Source organism: Coregonus lavaretus (genome assembly GCF_964263955.1).
Source record: "Coregonus lavaretus genome assembly, chromosome: 30".
In the NCBI taxonomy this organism is placed as follows: Eukaryota; Metazoa; Chordata; class Actinopteri; order Salmoniformes; family Salmonidae; genus Coregonus; species Coregonus lavaretus.
This window is the reverse complement of record NC_140017.1, coordinates 14,432,649-14,451,876: the sequence shown is the minus strand read 5'-3', so window position 1 is coordinate 14,451,876 and position 19,228 is coordinate 14,432,649. Positions and strand designations below refer to the sequence as shown.

General features: G+C 42.5%; 1 protein-coding gene across 1 annotated transcript in view; it reads right to left on the bottom strand.

Annotated features, from left to right (window-relative positions):
• Positions 1 to 19,228, bottom strand: part of LOC311105665 (limbic system-associated membrane protein-like) — a gene marked incomplete at both ends in the record, with an annotated part of 133,956 nt that overhangs the window by 24,140 nt on the left and 90,588 nt on the right. The window contains one exon of the mRNA XM_084147880.1: positions 13,767 to 13,999. Within this exon, the coding sequence (XP_084004006.1) occupies positions 13,767 to 13,999 (233 nt within the window). The remainder of the gene's footprint in view (positions 1 to 13,766; positions 14,000 to 19,228) is intronic.

The following is a 19,228-nucleotide window of genomic DNA, read 5'->3' as shown; positions in this document are numbered from 1 at the left end:
CCAAAAAGACGGACACAAAGGATATCCTACAGACACCCGACAAGGCCCAAATCCCCGTCATTCGCATGAGAAAGAGACGGAGATATCGTGGACGTAGGTCGGGGTGCCTTGTAAGGATCCGACGGCGAGCGAGTAAACTGCCTCTTCCATCAATCCTATTAGCCAATGTTCAATCATTTGAGAATAAATTAGATGACCTAAGATTACGGCTATCCTACCAACGGGACATTAAAAACTGTAATATCTTATGTTTCACCGAGTCGTGGCTGAACGACGACATGGACAACATACAGCTAGCGGGCTATACGCTACATCGGTAGGATAGAACGGCTGACTCCGGTAAGACAAGGGGTGGCGGTCTGTGTATATTTGTAAACAACAGCTGGTGCACAAAATCAAATACTAAGGAAGTCTCGAGGTTTTGCTCGCCTGAGGTAGAGTATATTATGATAAGCTGTAGACCACACTATTTACCAAGAGAGTTTTCACCTATATTTTTCATAGCTGTCTATTTACCACAACAAACCAATGCAGGCATTAAAATTGCACTGAATGAGCTGTATAAGGCCATAAGTGAACAGGAAAACGCTCATCCAGAGGCAGCGCTCCTAGTGGCCGGGGACTTTAATGCAGGGAAACTTAAATCCGTTCTACCTAATTTCTACCAGCATGTTAAATGTGCAACCAGAGGAAAAAAAACTCTAGACCACCTTTACTCCACACACAGAGACACATACAAAGCTCTCCCTCGATCTCCATTCGGCAAATCTGACCATAACTCTATCCTCCTGATTCCTGCTTATAAGCAAAAACTAAAGCAGGAAGCACCAGTGACTCGGTTAATAAAACGGTGGTCAGATGACGCAGATGCTAAGCTACAGGACTGTTTTGCTAGCACAGACTGGAACATGTTCCGGGATTCTTCAGATAGCATTGAGGAGTACACCACATCAGTCAATGGCTTCATCAATAAGTGCATCGATGACGTTGTCCCCACAGTGACCATACGTACACACCCCAACCAGAAGCCATGAATTACAGGCAACATCCGCACTGAGCTAAAGGGTAGAGCTGCCGCTTTCAAGGAGCCGGACTCTAACCAGGACGCTTATAAGAAATCCCGCTATGCCCTCCGACGAACCATCAAACAGGCAAAGAGTCAATACAGGACTAAGATTGCATCGTAATACACCGGCTCTGATGCTCGTCGGATGTGGCAGGGCTTGAAAACTATTACAGACTACAAAGGGAAGCACAGCCGCGAGCTGCCCAGTGACACAAGCCTTCCAGACGAGCTAAACCACTTCTATGCTCGCTTCGAGAGCACCAGCTGTTCCGGATGACTATGTGATCACGCTCTCCGTAGCCAATGTGAGTAAGACTTTTAAGCAGGTCAACATTCACAAAGCCGCAGGGCCAGACGGATTACCAGGACGTGTACTCCGAGCATGTGCTGACCAACTGGCAAGTGTCTGCACTGACATTTTCAACATGTTCCAGACTGAGTCTGTAATACCAACATGTTTCAAGCAGACCACAATAGTCCCCGTGCCCAAGGACACTAAGATAACTTGCCTAAATGACTACCGACCCGTAGCACTGACGTATGTAGCCATGAAGTGCTTTGAAAGGCTGGTCATGGCTCACATCAACACCATTATCCCAGAAACCCTAGACCCACTCCAATTTGCATACCGCCCCAACAGATCCACAGATGATGCAATCTCTATTGCACTCCACACTGCCCTTTCCCACCTGGACAAGAGGAACACCTACGTGAGAATGCTATTCATTGACTATAGCTCAGCATTCAACACCATAGTGCCCTCAAAGCTCATCACTAAGCTAAGGATCCTGGGACTAAACACCTCCCTCTGCAACTGGATCCTGGACTTCCTGACGGGCCGCCCCCAGGTGGTAAGGGTAGGTAACAACACATCTGCCACACTGATCCTCAACACGGGGGCCCCTCAGGGGTGCGTGCTCAGTCCCCTCCTGTACTCCCTGTTCACCCATGACTGCATGGCCAGACACGACTCCAACACCATCATTAAGTTTGCCAACGACACAACAGTGGTAGGCCTGATCACCGACAATGATGAGACAGCCTATAGGGAGGAGGTCAGAGACCTGGCCGTGTGGTGCCAGGATAACAACCTCTCCCTCAACGTGATCAAGACAAAAGGAGATGATTGTCGACTACAGGGGGAAAAAAGAGGACTGAGCACGCCCCCATTCTCATCGACGGGGCTGTAGTGGAACAGGTTGAGAGCTTCAAGTTCCTTGGTGTCCACATCACCAACGAACTATCATTGACCAAACACACCAAGACAGTCGTGAAGAGGGCACGACAAAGCCTATTCCCCCTCAGGAGACTGAAAAGATTTGGCATGGGTCCTCAGATCCTAAAAAAATTATACAGCTGCACTATCGAGAGCATCCTGATTGGTTGCATCAACGCCTGGTATGGCAACTGCTCGGCCTCCGACCGCAAGGCACTACAGACGGTAGTGCGTACGGCCCAGTACATCACTGGGACCAAGCTTCCTGCTATCCAGGATCTCTATACCAGGCGGTGTCAGAGGAAGGCCCTCAAAATTGTCAAAGACTCCAGCCACCCTAGTCATAGACTGTTCTCTCTGCTACCGCACGGCAAGCGGTACTGGAGTGCCAAGTCTAGGTCCAAAATACTTCTCAACAGCTTCTACCCCCTAGTCATAAGACTCCTGAACAGCTAATCATGGCTACCCGGACTATTTGCACTGCCCCCCCCCCACCCCCACCTCATATTTTTAAGCTGCTGCTACTCTGTTAATTATTTATGCATAGTCACTTTAACTCTACCCACATGTACATATTACCTCAACTACCTCAACTAGCCGGTGCCCCCGCACATTGACTCTGCACCGGTACCCCCCTGTGTATATAGCCTCCCTACTGTTATTTTATTTTACTTCTGCTTTTTATTTCTCAACACTTTTTTGTTGTTGTTTTAATTTACTTTTTTATTTAAAAAATAAATGCATTGTTGGTTAAGGGCTGTAAGTAAGCATTTCACTGTAATGTCTACACCTGTTGTATTCGGCGCATGTGGCCAATAAAATTTGATTTGATTTGATTTGCAGGTGTCGGCTAGCATGTCTTGATTGAAGCAATGCTCACCTGCCCCTTTGGCTTAATTTTTCTAAACCTAAAAGCACTAAGAACGTGGATTCTGGCACTCAAACCAGCAATCAGAGCAGGTCATCAATATTCCTTGATTGCTCTCCGTTCTGTACAATAATTTTGGATTAGGTAAAGTGCAGGCTGTGATGGGAGGGGAAGACTATTAACTTGCCTCTCCAGAGACGAGCCCTTTGGACCCCTTTACTTTACAGCCATTTGGATTAAACAAGCAATGGGATCAAGGTCCTTTATTCAATTTAGAGTCTGATTGATAGACTGTCTTGACACTATAATGGTAATGACTTAGAAGGCTTGGGATCAATGCAATGAGGGGAGACCTCAGTTTCCACACCCTTTCTATTGGTACCACTTTGAAAGTAATCTTTTACCGTCCCTTCCTTTGTTGTAGGTTTCGTTCAATTGAATATCAAGTCTATCAAACGGTTTGTGCTTACAGTAAGGAACCCATGTTACAATGTTACCAATGTAAGCATTCCTTTCATTCGATTTAGGTTTAATTGAATATCCCATGCCTATCAAACTGTTTTGCTTGTTGTGTTTGGTTTGTGGTTACATGTGTTGAGCAAGGTAAGGGACTGCTGTTGCGTTACGATGTAAGCATTTTAAAAATGGAATGCCAACAAACGTACATTGCAATATTTACGCAACAGCAAAAACATAAAAAAATTTACCGGGTGGTGAAATAAAATAGCAACACTAATGTTTTCCAATTCTCAGAATAAGACATGAGAAAGCCAGGGCAGCAATCTGTAAAGAAAGACTGCATAAACACTGCTAAAGCAGGATTACTTGGACCACCAGACTCCAAGTTACACTTGATTATCAAACAAGAACAATGCAGTTCTTGGTTAGTATGCAGTTCTCTTCTATTTCCATTTCAACTTGATGTAACAAGAAGCAAGTTGAACCAGAATCAACCAGACCCAATGGTATTGACTGAGTGACTGATGTTTCTATCCAGACTATTAGCCTGCCTTGAGCTTCATATACTCTGACTACTAGTACTGAACAGCTGTGGTAGTGGGGAGACCAGGGAGACATCTGACTATATCTGAAAACCTCCCAGTGTCAAATCTATCTGAACTAACTAAGTCACATCCAAGCTGTTTTGGTTGACTGCCTTCAGTAAGGATGGACTAGCCTTCTCCTCTCTGTAATGCCTTAGGCATACATACTTACCAAGTGGTGCACTTCAGCTCAAATGAGAAATAACAAGCACGGACACATTATGTACCAGCACGCTTAATAACTAACCAACATATCGAAAGCCTCTCCATTAAATAATTGTACATCATCTGTTGAGGTATGGTATTGTAGACAATTTTCTAACATACTGCACCTAATGGCAGCATAACCAAGCACAATGGTGATGGTCTATATCTACACAGAGAGAGAGAGACAGAGACAGAGACAGAGACAGAGACAGAGACAGAGACAGAGACAGAGAGAGAGAGAGAGAGACAGAGGCCTCTAATGACTCATAATTATTACTGGATTCCCGGTAACATTTCTCAGAAGACCTAAAAGAACAACATATTATCTTGAGTGTTTACAATATTGGCAGAACAACAACTCCTGGAAAAACCTTTAACATGCATTTTCTCTCTCTAATATTGAGTTGCACCCCCTTTTGCCCTCAGAACAGCCTCTATTCATCGGGGCATGGACTCTACAAGGTGTCGAAAGTGTTCCACAGGGATGCTGGCCCATGTTGACTCCAATGCTTCCCACAGTTGTGTGAAGTTGGCTGGATGTTCATTGGGTGATGGATCATTCTTGATACACGGGACACTGCTGAGCGTGAAAAACCCAGTAGCGTTGCAGTTGTGGACACGAACCGGTGTGCCTGCCACCTACTACCATACACCGTTTAAAGGCACTTAAATATTTTGTCTTGCCCATTCACCCTCTGAATGGCACACATACACAATCCATGTCTCAAGGCTTAAAAATCCTTCTTTAACCTGTCTCCTCCCCTTTATCTACACTGATTGAAGTGGATTTAACAAGTGACATCAATAAGGGATCATAGCTTTCACCTGGATTCACCTGGTCAGTCTGTCATGGAAAGAGCAGGTTCCTAATGTTTTGTACACTCAGTGTATATTCCAGAAGGAGTTTGTAGATTTGCACTCGACATATTGTGTCAGTGTGTCAGACTCAGTGTTCAGAGCAGCCACAGAAGTGTACTGTAGCCTACAGGTTATAATAAGGGAATGTACAGTGAACACACGTCTTGAGGACTTAATGTGGAAAGGCTGTATCAGCTTTATGGCCAAACAAAACTGACCTCTAGACAGCTGGAGAACGGAGAACTATTTTAATTTGTGCAGTCAACTAACACATTTATTAGAATATGCGGAGATGTGCCTAACATGTCAATGAAACACAAACTAATAACAGATGCCATGTGCCATTTCTGAGTCTAAGCTCTCTAGTTTACTATATTTGGATATGCGTTGGATGCTAGTCACAAGGATGTTTTCCGTTAATATTCTACAGATGTAGGATCTTAATTTGGGTCAGTTTGCTACAGCAGGAAAATAACCCTGCAGCAACAGGAAATGTGAATAATTATGTGGATTATAATTAATGGATTTTCTTAGGGGTTGATACAATTTTCGTTAGGCAAAGCGGAAATGACAAACTTTAGAAGCCTTTTTAAAACTCAAATACAGTACAAGTTTGCATTTCCTGATGTGCAGGAAAAAGAGTGATCAAATTAATATCCTACATCTATAGGTACTGTATTTCTGACCTTCAGCATTAATGCAATAAACATGTTAAATCTAAAAGCTTTCATAACTGATCATTAGTAATCGTCACTTAACCCCATTTTGTGCATGTGATTATGAGTGCAAAAGTGAATGTCATGTTAAGTTCAAAACAATGTGATCTATTCAACATTTTGTGCTGTCAACAAAACAACATCCCTAATGACAGGTGCTACCCTATTTTGGAGTGACAATTATGCTTGGCACATAGGCGGCAATGGATGTTAAAGGTCCAATGCAGCCATTTTTATCTCATAATCAAATCATAACAATTAAGTACCTTACTGTGATTTTTTAAAATTGTTTTAAAGTTGTCATCGCTGCAACTCCCCAATGGACTCGGGAGAGGGGAAGGTCGAGTCATGTGACCCGCCAAGCTGCGCTTCTTAACCCGGAAGCCACCTGCACCAATGTGTCGGAGGACGCATGACTCGACCTTCCCCTCTCCCGAGCCCGTTGGGGAGTTGCAGCGATGACACAACTTTAAAACAACTGACGACCGAGGTCAGCCTGCAGGCGCCCGGCGCCGCCACAAGGAGTCGCTAGAGCTCTAGAGCGCGATGAGCCAAGTAAAGCCTCCCCAGCCAAACCCTCCCCAAACCCGGACGACGCTGGGCCAATTGTGCGCCGCCCTATGGGACTCCCGGTCACGGCCGGATCGAACCCCAGGCTGTAGTGACATCGCAACACTGCGATGCAGTGCCTAAGACCACTGCGCCACACGGGAGGCCTACTGTGATTGTTTTCAATTAAAAATGTTCAGAAATAAACAAAAACAGCTTCTAAGCAATGAGCAATTTCTCATGCAAGAATTTAGCTAGGACTCTCTTGGAGTGGTCTGAGTGGGGAGGGGAATAATCATTATTTTGTTCATTTCAAATAAAGTTACTCGTCTGTAGTGATAATAATAATAAAAATAAGTTACATTTGTAAAGCGCTTTTCATTATACAAAAAGAATCTCTAAGTGCATGTGATGGGCTGAAGGGAGGTGTATATCTGAATGAGCAGAATCAATGGTCAGGATCAGTCAACTAATCCAATAATAGCACATATCCCTTCAACAAAATGCTACTATTGGGTTGTAGGAGTGAATGATTGACAGGACAAGCTATTCACTGTTCTGGGGCCTAAGTCTTTTCAGTCCTGAGACTGAACCATTGGCCAGCTCTTTCACAGTTGGCGATAAGAGTGGGAGCAAGGCCCTAACAGTGTGAACGACCTGTGTTGAGTGGCAGAGTGCCCAAAAAGAGCGTACTGTTGACCTGAGGACTGTTGTAGGGCCGAGACAGCCTGACATAGGTTACAAGACCCTATTAAAGCATAGCTGGGGAGAGGATATTTTCAGAGCAGTTGCCAGGTGAGACAGAGAGCATGTGGCCAGGTCAGCATTCTATTTTCCATACATAACATGTAAAGATGTTAGCCATATTTATTACAGAGTATTGAAACGTGGAAAAAGGAGAGGCTCTCCAGGAATGATGGGACGGACCTCTACTTATCCTCTGAAACATGGCAGCGCTACACCTGAAGCCCTATTGATGTGTCTGAAGTCACGTGTGTCCGCGGGATGGCCCTATTTAAATGCATGAGGCGCCTCTTCTGCCGAGCATAAAAAGGATTAAAGGAGATGCCTTTTTTCCCATGGTTTCAGCCAAGTCAGCCAAGGAGAAAACGGAATACTAAATTGTTTCTTTCATTAAAACATCAAGGAGTCTGTTTCGTTATGGGTTTCAAAGGCCACAGACAATATGTGCAGTTGTGTAGTGTGTCGCATTCTCTTCCTCCCATACAGTCGCTAAAATAATGGGCATGAAGAAGACAGCCATTCTTCTCCAGGGGGGTGGGTTGGCGGCCGGGAACAGCCACCGATCCCCCTGGCAGCTGTAGCGTTAAAGCCGCCCCCAGAAACACAGACTAGTAACACAATATGCCTGACAATGGCCCTGGCAATAAGGAGCTTTTCAGCAAGGAAATGTGGGTGGGGGAGATGGATTCCTGAAGCACCACTGAAAGGTTCCGATTGTCCCATGATAATAGGTAAAGGTCAGTTCCTCCTCCTTGTACAGACTTTAAAGTAGAACTGCTTACACCCGCCCCCTTCCCCCCCTCCCTCTCCGCTGCTCCTTAGAGTGACACACTGCCTTCACAATCTCCTTAGTAAGTGTCTTGGTTCACGCCATTAAATACCACATCATTGTGATACTGGGATAAATGTGGACAAAGCCATTGTGGATCACCTCTGTATTGATCAGAGACAAAGGAATAACTATGGAGATCCTTTATGATGATGATTGAGATGAAACTACACTTATCTATCATTATGAACATGGAATTGGTGTTAGCGCAAGAGCAGTTTTTATGACCAAATCAATGTCAATCAAATCCTTTCATTAACTGCCACTTTGATTGACTCAAAATGTGGTATGTGGACTTCGTCCTAATCCTTAGCCAAATAGCGACAATCTGATGCATTGAAATATAGCTGAGGCAACCCAGATGGAGGTTGCTAATGGAATTCATACGGTGATGCAAACACAAATTAGTTCAAATCTTGGATCTGACCTACAGTACCAGTCAAAAGTTTGAACACACCTACTCGTGTGTCGATTGATGCAGAAAAAATACTATTTAATCAATTTTTTCCACAAAATGTGGAAAAAGTCAAGGGGTCTGAATACTTTCCGAATGCACTGTATCACTCCTCACCTCTCCACCTGATAGCTGATGTGTGGTGAGCATTCTGGCACAAAATGGTCGCTGTGCATCACTGAGGTGGGTGCTACACATTGATGGTGGATGAGGTGAGTTTCCCCCTACTATATGAAGTGCTTTGAATACCTCATTTGGTAGAAAAGCACTACATAAATCCAATCAATTATTATTTTTTATTATTATTTGTATATGATCACATAAGCGTGGGAATAATTGGGAACAGATTTCCAAAATTAAAATCACTTGGAGCTGATTTCCTGGTGTTTTTACAGTCTTTTATGAAAATTAATATATACACTACCAGTCAAAAGTTTGGACACACCTACTCATTCAAGGGTTTTTCTTTATCTTTTCTATATTTTACATTGTAGAATAATAGTGAAGACATCAAAACTATGAAATAACACATATGGAATCATGTAGTAACCAAAAAACGGTTAAACAAATCCAAATATATTTTAGATTTTAGATTCTTCAAATAGCCACCCTTTGCCTTGATGACAGCTTTGCACACTCTTGGCATTCTCTCAACCAGCTTCATGAGGTAGTCACCTGGAATGCATTTCTCTTTAACAGGTGTGCCTTCTTAAAAGTTAATTTGTGGAATTTCTTCCCTTCTTAATGCGTTTGAGCCAATCAGTTGTGTTGTGACAAGGTAGGGGGGTATACAGAAGATAGCCCTATTTGGTAATATACCATATTATGGCAAGAACAGCTCAAATAAGCAAAGTGAGACGACAATCCATAATGACTTTAACCTCTTAAGGATCGGACCCTTTTTTCAATTTTCGCCTAAAATGACATACCCAATTCTAACTGCTTGTAGCTCAGGACTTGAAGCAAGGATATGCATATTCCTGATACCATTTGAAAGGAAACACTTTGAAGTTTGTGGAAATGTGAAATTCATGTACGAGAATATAACACATTAGATCTGGTAAAAGATATACAAACAAAAAAACATGTGTTTTCTATTATTATTTGTATCATCTTTGAAATGCAAGAGAAAGGCCACAATATGTGTGTGCAAAGTTTCAGATTGATTCAGTGAAGCATTGCAATACTGGACTAGTTTGTATCAAGTCTGCCCAAATGTGCCGAATTGGTCAAGTGATAAATTTTCAAGTACATAACTATAGAGAACATACAAAAATGATATGGTAATACAAAATTTAAGTTTACACACTCCCAGGAATGTCATACATTATGGATCATTAGCTTATACACTAACTTCCACACATCTAGATGGCCGGGCGGGGTGGGTGTGGAGACAGCAGGGGTTCAAACTGTAAAACCCAGTTCCTACATTCGAATATAAAAATTGATTTTATCAAACAAAACTATGCTACATTTTATCTCTGGGACCCTTAGGATGACAAATCAGAGCAAGATTACTGAATGTAAGTAAATTATTTATCTTCAGAGGTGAATGTATCAAACCAATTGCCGTGATAAGTTATTTGTTGTTCTGCACTCTCCACAAACAATAGCATGGTCTTTTTTCACTGTAATAGCTACTGTAAATTGTACAGTGCCGTTAGATTAACAATAATTTAAGCTTTCTGCCCATTAAAGATATGTCTATATCCTGGAAAGTCTGCTATTACTTACAACAGTCATGCTAATCACATTAGCGCACATTAGCTCAAGCGTCCCGTATACGGGACACCGATCCCGTAGAGGTTAAGACATAAGTTCATTAGAGTTATCAGCCTCAGAAATTGCATCTCAAATAAATGCTTCACAGAGTTCAAGTAACAGACACATCTCAACATCAACTGTTCAGAGGGGACTGTGTGGATCAGGCCTTCATGGTCGAATTGCTGCAAAGAAACCACTAATAAAGGACACCAATAAGAAGAAGAGACCTGTTTGGGCCAAGAAACACAAGCAATCAGACCGGTGGAAATCAGACCGGTGGACATCAGACCGGTGGAAATGTGTCCTTTGGTCTGGAGTCCAAATTGGAGATTTTTGGTTCCAACCGCCATGTCTTTGTGAGACGTGGTGTGGGTGAACGGATGATCTCCACATGTGTAGTTCCCACAGTAGCACGGAGGAGGAGGTGTTATGGTGTGGGGGTACTTTGCTGGTGACACTGTCTGTGATTTATTTAGAATTCAAGGCACACTTAACCAGCATGGCTACCACAGCTATTTTACCAAGAAGGAGGGTGATGGAGTGCTGCATCAAATGACCTGGCCTCCACAATCCCCCTATCTCAACCCAATTGAGATGGTTTGGGATGAGTCAGATGGCAGAGTGAAGGAAAAGCAGCCAACAAGTGCTCAGCATATGTGGGAACTCCTTCAAGACTGTTGGAAAAGCATTCCAGTTGAAGCTGTTTGAGAGAAGGCCAAGAGTGTGCAAAGCTGTCATCAAGGCAAAGGGTGGCTATTTGAAGAATCTCTAATATAAAATATATGTTGATTTGTTTAACACTTTTTTGGTTACTACATGATTCCATATTTGTTATTTCATAGTTTCGATGTCTTCACTATTATTCTACAATGTAGAAAATAGTAAAAATAAAGAAAAACCTTTGAATGAGTAGGTGTGTCCAAACTTTTGATTGGTACTATATATATATATATATATATATATATATATATATATATATATATATATATATATATATATATATATATACACACAGTATATTTGATTTTTTTTACCTGAGAACACTTGGCCCGCGGGCCGCCAGTTGGAGAACCCTGAAGCAGGCGTTTATAGCAGTATCTATTCACTGCATTGTGGATCTGTGTGCTGGTCTAAGAACCCTGTGTTGCAGCTTGGCGCTCTTATTTAAATTATTTAGATTTTTTAACAAAGAATGAAAAATGCTGACATTAATTTAAAAGCAACCAAATCAATCCTGATAAAAATCAGCTGACAAAGTGTTGCCGTTTGCTGCACAAAAACCAGCTTTCTGCTGCCTGCTGCAATAGGAGACCATCATGGGATACATTTTATTGACAGATTTCAATGGTCTCAAACATTTGGCACACGACCAGCATACACACTGTCACTATCTCATATACTCAGCAAACACCAAAGTCAACCAATGGTGTCGGAGTATCATAGTCACACAGATTTTCAATGGCTCGACGTCAACGGCTAGCTCGGGTTTCATTCAAATCAAAAGTGAATGGGCTGGAAAAATCGCCATATTATGATTCGTATCATGTGCAATGACCCTGCCTTTGAGCGCCGATGCCTTTAACCATGCTGCAAGTCCATAGCTTTATTATTCACAGCAAATGTACTCATTTGTTTTCCAATTACACTGGTGTCTCTGCTAGCAGAAATTGTGTCAGCTTCGGTTACATGAACATGGTCTCCGCCAGCTAACTAGCAGGTAGTGGCATTGGCTGCTGCTGTTGGAAACATTTTCATACCATTAAAGATGAGGGTGACTATTAGCCATTTAACTTTTTTTACTCTGCTTTTGGAGTTTCTTATGTGTCGTTTAAGGGAAGACCACACACAGAGTTTCACGTCATCTGTCAGACATTTCCCCCCACTAAGCTATGTGCAAAAATTCTGGATTCAGCAGTAAATGTGTGTTGGATAATTTAATGATGTGATAACGGTGTGACTTTCTCCTTTCGCCAATCAGAAATCTACTATTACTAACACAGTGGGACGTGATATGCTTTCAATATGACGCCATAGTTTCAGCATGGGGGGAGAGGAAATTAATACAATGCTTCACACAGGAAAAAGTAAGCTGGTCCCTTATCCATTTGGGCTGTCTTGCCAACTCATATTGTCATTTTGTCACATTGTTATAACAATGACCATAGGAGTTGGTAAGACAGCACAAACAGATCTGGGACCAGGCTAATGTTAGCCCATATCCACATAACAATTGAAGATTAGGACTGAGGACTACTTGAGAAAAAAGTAAAAAAAAGGGCGAAAAACAGAATCAATGTTTAGCTCTAAATGTCACAGTCATGAAATATGTGCAGGTAAATGGAAAGACAGGACGACTATATGAGAAATACCAATGATCAAGCTGTCTAATTGAACCCAATGGGATTCTGGTAACAGGGAACAATTTGCTGGAACAGATCCACTTAGAACATGGCACAAGCATCAATTCATGTATTGACCTTTCAGTGCTATTAATAGATCAGGTCTTAAGTTCATCGTTATGTGAACAGACGACATTCTCCTGTGGCTTTTGTGTGGTAAAATGCTATCTTAGGTTATCTTCCATATTCCACCTCTAATCATATCACTATTTGTCTGAGATTAATTTCAAATAAGGGGGTGGTGCTGCCTTTAATGGTGCTATTAGACAAAATATAGACAATTATTGCACAAACTATTATTGCACAAACTATTATTGCACAAACAAACACATTATTGCACAAACTAATCAACGTTAATGGGTTAACTTGAATTTCAGCTTCAGGTTTGATGTGCAGCACAGGTGTACCAAGATAAAGAACTACTGGAAATTGCTTCAGGTGAAACGGCAAGAAACAAGACCTCACAGCGAGGGCCTCAGATCTACATTCTGCCAAGTAGACAGACATCTCCTGTCTTCCATACTGTGTGGACAGTTGATAAGGAGTTCTTGACAGCTAAAGAGAATTCTCTGTCAGCTGTCCAGATCCAGGCTGTTTAAGGCACGGTTAACTTAGTGTATGTAAACTTCTGACCCACCGGAATTGTGATACAGTGAATTATAAGTAAAATAATCTGTCGGTAAACAATTGTTGGAAAAATTACTTGTGTCATCCACAAAGTAGATGTCCTAACCGACTTGCCAAAACTATAGTTTGTTAAGAAGACATTTGTGGAGTGGTTGAAAAATGAGTTTTAATGACTCCAACCTAAGTGTATGTAAACTTCCGACTTCAACTGTTTAAAGATGTGCTTGTGTGACTTTTATGTTGTCTTTGCAGCTGTATGACCCAGTGGGTGAATAAACTTGGTTTGAGCTGTTCTACTCTGTTTGTTCAGAACATAAAAATGGCCAGGTTACTGTAAACTGTTACTGTAAAAAGGGCATTATAAATAAAACATGTGGATTGATGGATTTATTGGTTGATTGATTGGTTAATTGTGCTAGTGCCTACCTTGGACAATGAGATGGACATTAGAGGTCTTGGACTGCTGTTTGGTCTGGATGGAGCATGTGTAGGAGCCCTCGTCGTACACATCCACTTTCTGGATGCGAAGGCTGTACTCCAGCTGGCCCTTGTTCACCAGGTCCACACGCGGGTCCAGCGACCACTTGTCCTCCCCAGCGAAGATGATGTTGGATCGGTTGAGCCAAGCAACTTTGGACACCTTATCGTCCACGTAACACCTGGAAGGACAAAAGAGGAAATTTACCAAGTTACCAATCAGGTCGATTTGAAAACAATTATGCACCAGAACCACATGAAATTAATATTAAAATCTATGTAGGTCTATTGGACATAGGGGAACCACTATATGTAGTGACCAAAGATAAGCGAAAGATTAATTATAGGAATGAAAATTACTCCTCCTAATCCGAGGCATCTCTGAGGACTAGCTGAGAACTTAAAGGGATACTTCAGGATTTTGGCAACGAGGCCCTTTATCTTCTTCCCCAGAGTCAGATGAACTCTAAGATACCATTTGTATGTCTCTGTGTCCAGTATGAAGGAAGTTAGAGGTAGTTTCGCGAGGCAAGGCTAACTAGAGTTAGCGCAATGACTGGAAGTCATTGAGCTAGTTAGCAACTTCCTTCGAACTGCACACAGACATAAAAATGGTATCCACGAGTTCATCTGACTGTGAAACTACGGTGGCTTGCGAAAGTATTCACCCCCCTTGGCCTTTTTCCTATTTTGTTGCCTTACAACCTGGAATTAAAATGGATTTTTGGGGGGTTTGTATCATTTGATTTACACAACATGCCTACCACTTTGAAGATGCAAAATATTTTTTCTTGTGAAACAAACAAGAAATAAGACAAAAAAACAGAAAACTTGAGCGTGCATAACTATTCACCCCCCCCAAAGTCAATACTTTGTAGAGTCACCTTTTGCAGGAATTGCAGCTGCAAGTCTCTTGGGGTATGTCTCTATAAGCTTGGCACATCTAGCCACTGGGATTTTTGCCCATTCTTCAAGGCAAAACTGCTCCAGCTCCTTCAAGTTGGATGGGTTCTGCTGGTGAACAGCAATCTTTAAGTCATTCCACATATTCTCAATTGGATTGAGGTCTGGGCTTTGACTAGGCCATTCCAAGACATTTAAATGTTTCCCCTTAAACCACTCGAGTGTTGCTTTAGCAGTATGCTTAGGGTCATTGTCCTGCTGGAAGGTGAACCTCCGTTCCAGTCTCAAATCTATGGAAGACTGAAACAGATTTCCCTCAAGAATATCCCTGTATTTAGCGCCATCCATCATTCTTTCAATTCTGACCAGTTTCCCCGTCCCTGCCGATGAAAAACATCCCCACAGCATGATGCTGCCACCACCATGCTTCACTGTGGGGATGGTGTTCTCGGGGTGATGAGAGGTGTTGGGTTTGCCCCAGACATAGCGTTTTCCTTGATGGCCAAAAAGCTCAATTTTAGTCTCATCTGACCAGAGTACCTTCTTCCATATGTTTGGGGCGTCTCCCACATGCCTTTTGGCGAACACCAAATGTTTGCTTATTTTTTTCTTTAAGCAGTGGCTTTTTTCTGGCCACTCTTCCGTAAAGCCCAGCTCTGTGGAGTGTACGGCTTAAAGTGGTCCTATGGACAGATACTCCAATTTCTGCTGTGGAGCTTTGCAGCTCCTTCAGGGTTATCTTTGGTCTCTTTGTTGCATCTCTGATTAATGCCCTCCTTGCCTGGTCCGTGAGTTATGGTGGGCGGCCCTCTATTGGCAGGTTTGTTGTGGTGCCATATTCTTTCCATTTTTTAATAATGGATTTAATGGTGCTCCGTGGGATGTTCAAAGTTTCAGATATTTTTCTATAACCCAACCCTGATCTGTAGTTCTCCACAACTTTGTCCCTGACCTGTTTGGAGAGATCCTTGGTCTTCATGGTGCCGCTTGCTTGGTGGTGCCCCTTGCTTAGTGGTGTTGCAGACTCTGGGCCTTTCATAACAGGTGTATATATACTGAGATCATGTGACAGATCATGAGACACTTAAATAAAGTCCACCTGTGTGCAATCTAACTAATTATGTGACTTCTGAAGCTAATTGGTTGCACCAGATCTTATTTAGGGGTTTCATAGCAAAGGGGGTGAATACATATGCATGCACCACTTTTCCATTATTTATTTTTTAGAATTCTTTGAAACAAGTCTTTTTTTTCATTTCACTTCACCAATTTGGACTATTTTGTGTATGTCCATTACATGAAATCCAAATAAAAATCAATTTAAATTACAGGTTGTAATGCAACAAAATAGCAAAAACGGCAAGGGGGATGAATACTTTTGCAAGGCAAAATCCCGAAGTATCCCTTTAAGCTCTTTTCTATCTCTCCAGTTCTCCCCTCTTTGCTCTCTCTTCTGATAAACATATAATATATAATATATGCCTTTTAGCAAATGTTTTTATCCAATGCGACTTACAGTCATGTGTGTATTCATTTTACGTATGGGTGGTCCCATGAATCAAACCCACAATCCTGGCGTTGCAAGCACCATGCTCTACCAACTGAGCTACAGAGGACCACAAATATATCTAGGTGAACAGTGATGGTTTTCCTCCTGATTAAAAAGTACATCAGTATCCTCTTGTTTACCTCGGCTTGTTGCATGCTGTCTGAGCATTATGCCGTGTAGAAGTATGACGTCTACGACTCTGTGTTAGAGCGCCTGCTTAATGAATAAATGTAATGGGACGTCTGAATCAATGAGAATGGATATAATGCATAATATAACCTGGCAGACCTACGGCGTAAATGCAAATTGAATCTCAGCCGCTTGACACAGTATATCGGGTATATTCAAAACAAAAAATGAATTAGTCGGGGAGCAGAAGTTGTTTCACGATGACCCTGAGGGGTTCTCAAATGCAGTAGTGTCACTACTCTGGCCTTTCCTATTGAAGGAGAGGTGGCTTATCAGCAATCTAGGAGGGTCACGACCTTAATAACTGGGCCCATATTTGTAAAGCGTCTCAGAGTAAGAATGCTGATCTAGGATAAGTTTTGCCTAATCATGAAAAAGATTATATGGACAGAGGGGACCTGATCCTAGATCAACACTGCTACTCTGAGAAAAAAACTCCACCCTCCACAGGCAAACCCTAATAGTACCCAATGGCCATGACATCACTTCATGACATCTGAGATACTGTACATGTCTCTTAATTAAAGCTTTTTCCAACGCCTTTATCAGCCAATAGGAACCCATTCGAACCCTCTGCCCTCCAATCAGAAACACCCTGGACTCCCCGTCAGGTGAGCAGAACTACAGTGGGAGCACATCAGTTTACTCATCGTGCTTCACAAACCCTCCGCAGGCCCCAACGCTCCCTGGCCACCGCATGCAGGGCGCCAGCCAAACCTTTTTCCTGTTCAAACTAACAAGCTGCTGCCCTATAAGGCTCCTGCCTCCCTCTCTCCCTGTCTCTAAGCAACCTCTGCTTTGGCGAGCAGCAGGCAGGTGGTGAGGCAGGCAGGATGACAGGGGTCTGGTGGGTTTGACGGATGCCTGTGCTTCTGAGCAGAGCTGGGCCACGGCCATGCTGCAGGGTTCACCGTAGGGGAAGCCCACAGCTCACAGTACAGGCAGCAGAAGCAGAGTGGGAGACTAATGAGAGGGGAGACGTGCCAGGCTCTGGCAGACAGCTACTCCCCCTGTACTCCCTTCATACTTCCCCCCAGCAGAACGGACTGGACTGAACCATGCTGAGGTGGTGTGAGGGAATGGTGGGAGGCACAGCTGCTCTACAGGCAGGATGCAAAAAACACTGAAAACAACCAGCTCACTTACATAATCACAGCTGCTCTCTCTCAAGCGATCGATAAACCTGACAAACCCCCCCCCCCCCCGTAACACTGCTTTGATTAAAAGGATGGAGAATTATGTCGGCTGATCATGGGCTAACTCCTCTTCTCCTTCGGTTTGTGAGGGGGGCTGTTCCTTTTACAAGTCTTTCTGTTTGCATATGGCACACCGAGGAAAAAGGCAGCAGGCAAATCAAAGCCAGGTCATATCTTTCCCCTTACAGCATTTCCTCGCCCCAGATACATTCTCGGTAGCAGGTTAAGAGTATTTCCGGGAAGGTGGCAGTATTCTCCAAGGACATGGCTTAGAGGAAACAGTGCATTCGTTTCAAAACTAGGAGGAATAGAAAAGCTCTTGGTAGGTACAGTACAGAGCAGACGGCCCTCAATGGATGCCAGATAAAAATGGTCTGTCTTTAGAGGACTAATGTTCATAAACAACCAGATAATGAATTAGCCATGTTGGTGTACATAACAATCAACCTACTAATTAATTTCACACGTCTGCCATTAAGAAAATTGTGGTAATTTTATAGACCCAAGGAACTACTGACATACTGTTGAATCTACGCAAAAGACGAAATGGAGCAAAGTGGGTTTTGAGTTCAATATCAAACACAAATCATTATTAGTCTCGCAAAATTGTGTTGACAGAGTTTATTGTGAGGGTCACATAATTTGGTTTGATTCAAAAGGAAAGTGTGATGTTTTTGAAGGTTGTTTATGAAATCCACTGAGTGTAATGAAGCATTTAAAAGATTATGAGGGTGAGAAAAAGTCTCCTTTAATTTATAGACTTAAAAGGAATTGATATCATTAGGGAAAAAAACACCAATGCCCTCTGGATCTGAATCTAGCCCATAGCGTGAAACCTGCGGGAAAAATCATCTATGTTAGATGCTACAAATACAACTAACTATACAAGTAAATAAATCCACAGTGGCAACAGAACACACATGTTGTGCAATGAGGAAAAATGAGAAATGAGGACAGAAGAAAATAAAAAAAAGATTGGGGGCTGCTGGTTACGAGGATGCTCCTTTCACCTTTTGGTGCCTCCTTTGAATTCCTTTTTCCCGGAACACTTGACAATTTCTGCTCAACATGATTCACTCAGAACAGCCCACAGAGGAATACGCTATGTGCTTGTCACATAAATGCATCTGGAAAGATTGAGACCCTCTCCTTTGTTTTTGGGCATGTTTCCACTACAAAGCCTCTAAATAGCCACAAAACATTGGAATAGTTTTCCCATCATGCACCTTTTCTTGCTCTCCTGGTTCACATACACCACTGTCTGAATAATCAGTCAACGTAGAGATTATTATTTTGAGATTTATCCTTACAGTACAGTGACTGTTGGTTTATCTGCCTTGCAAAACCAGTTGTGAAGGTGAGAAAAGATTGCTTGAATATAACAACTGTGGGATAGATGAGTCCACTGAGAATCCTAGTCAGGGGGATGTATGGCAAGGGCATCCTGCTTCGATTAAACCTCCTGAGCTGCTCTCTCTGCACATTGTATCTCCATAGCTGAGGATAAACCTGAGATGAGCAACCTCTTCCCTCACAGTAAATAATCAATTATATACATTAGAAAATAATTTGCT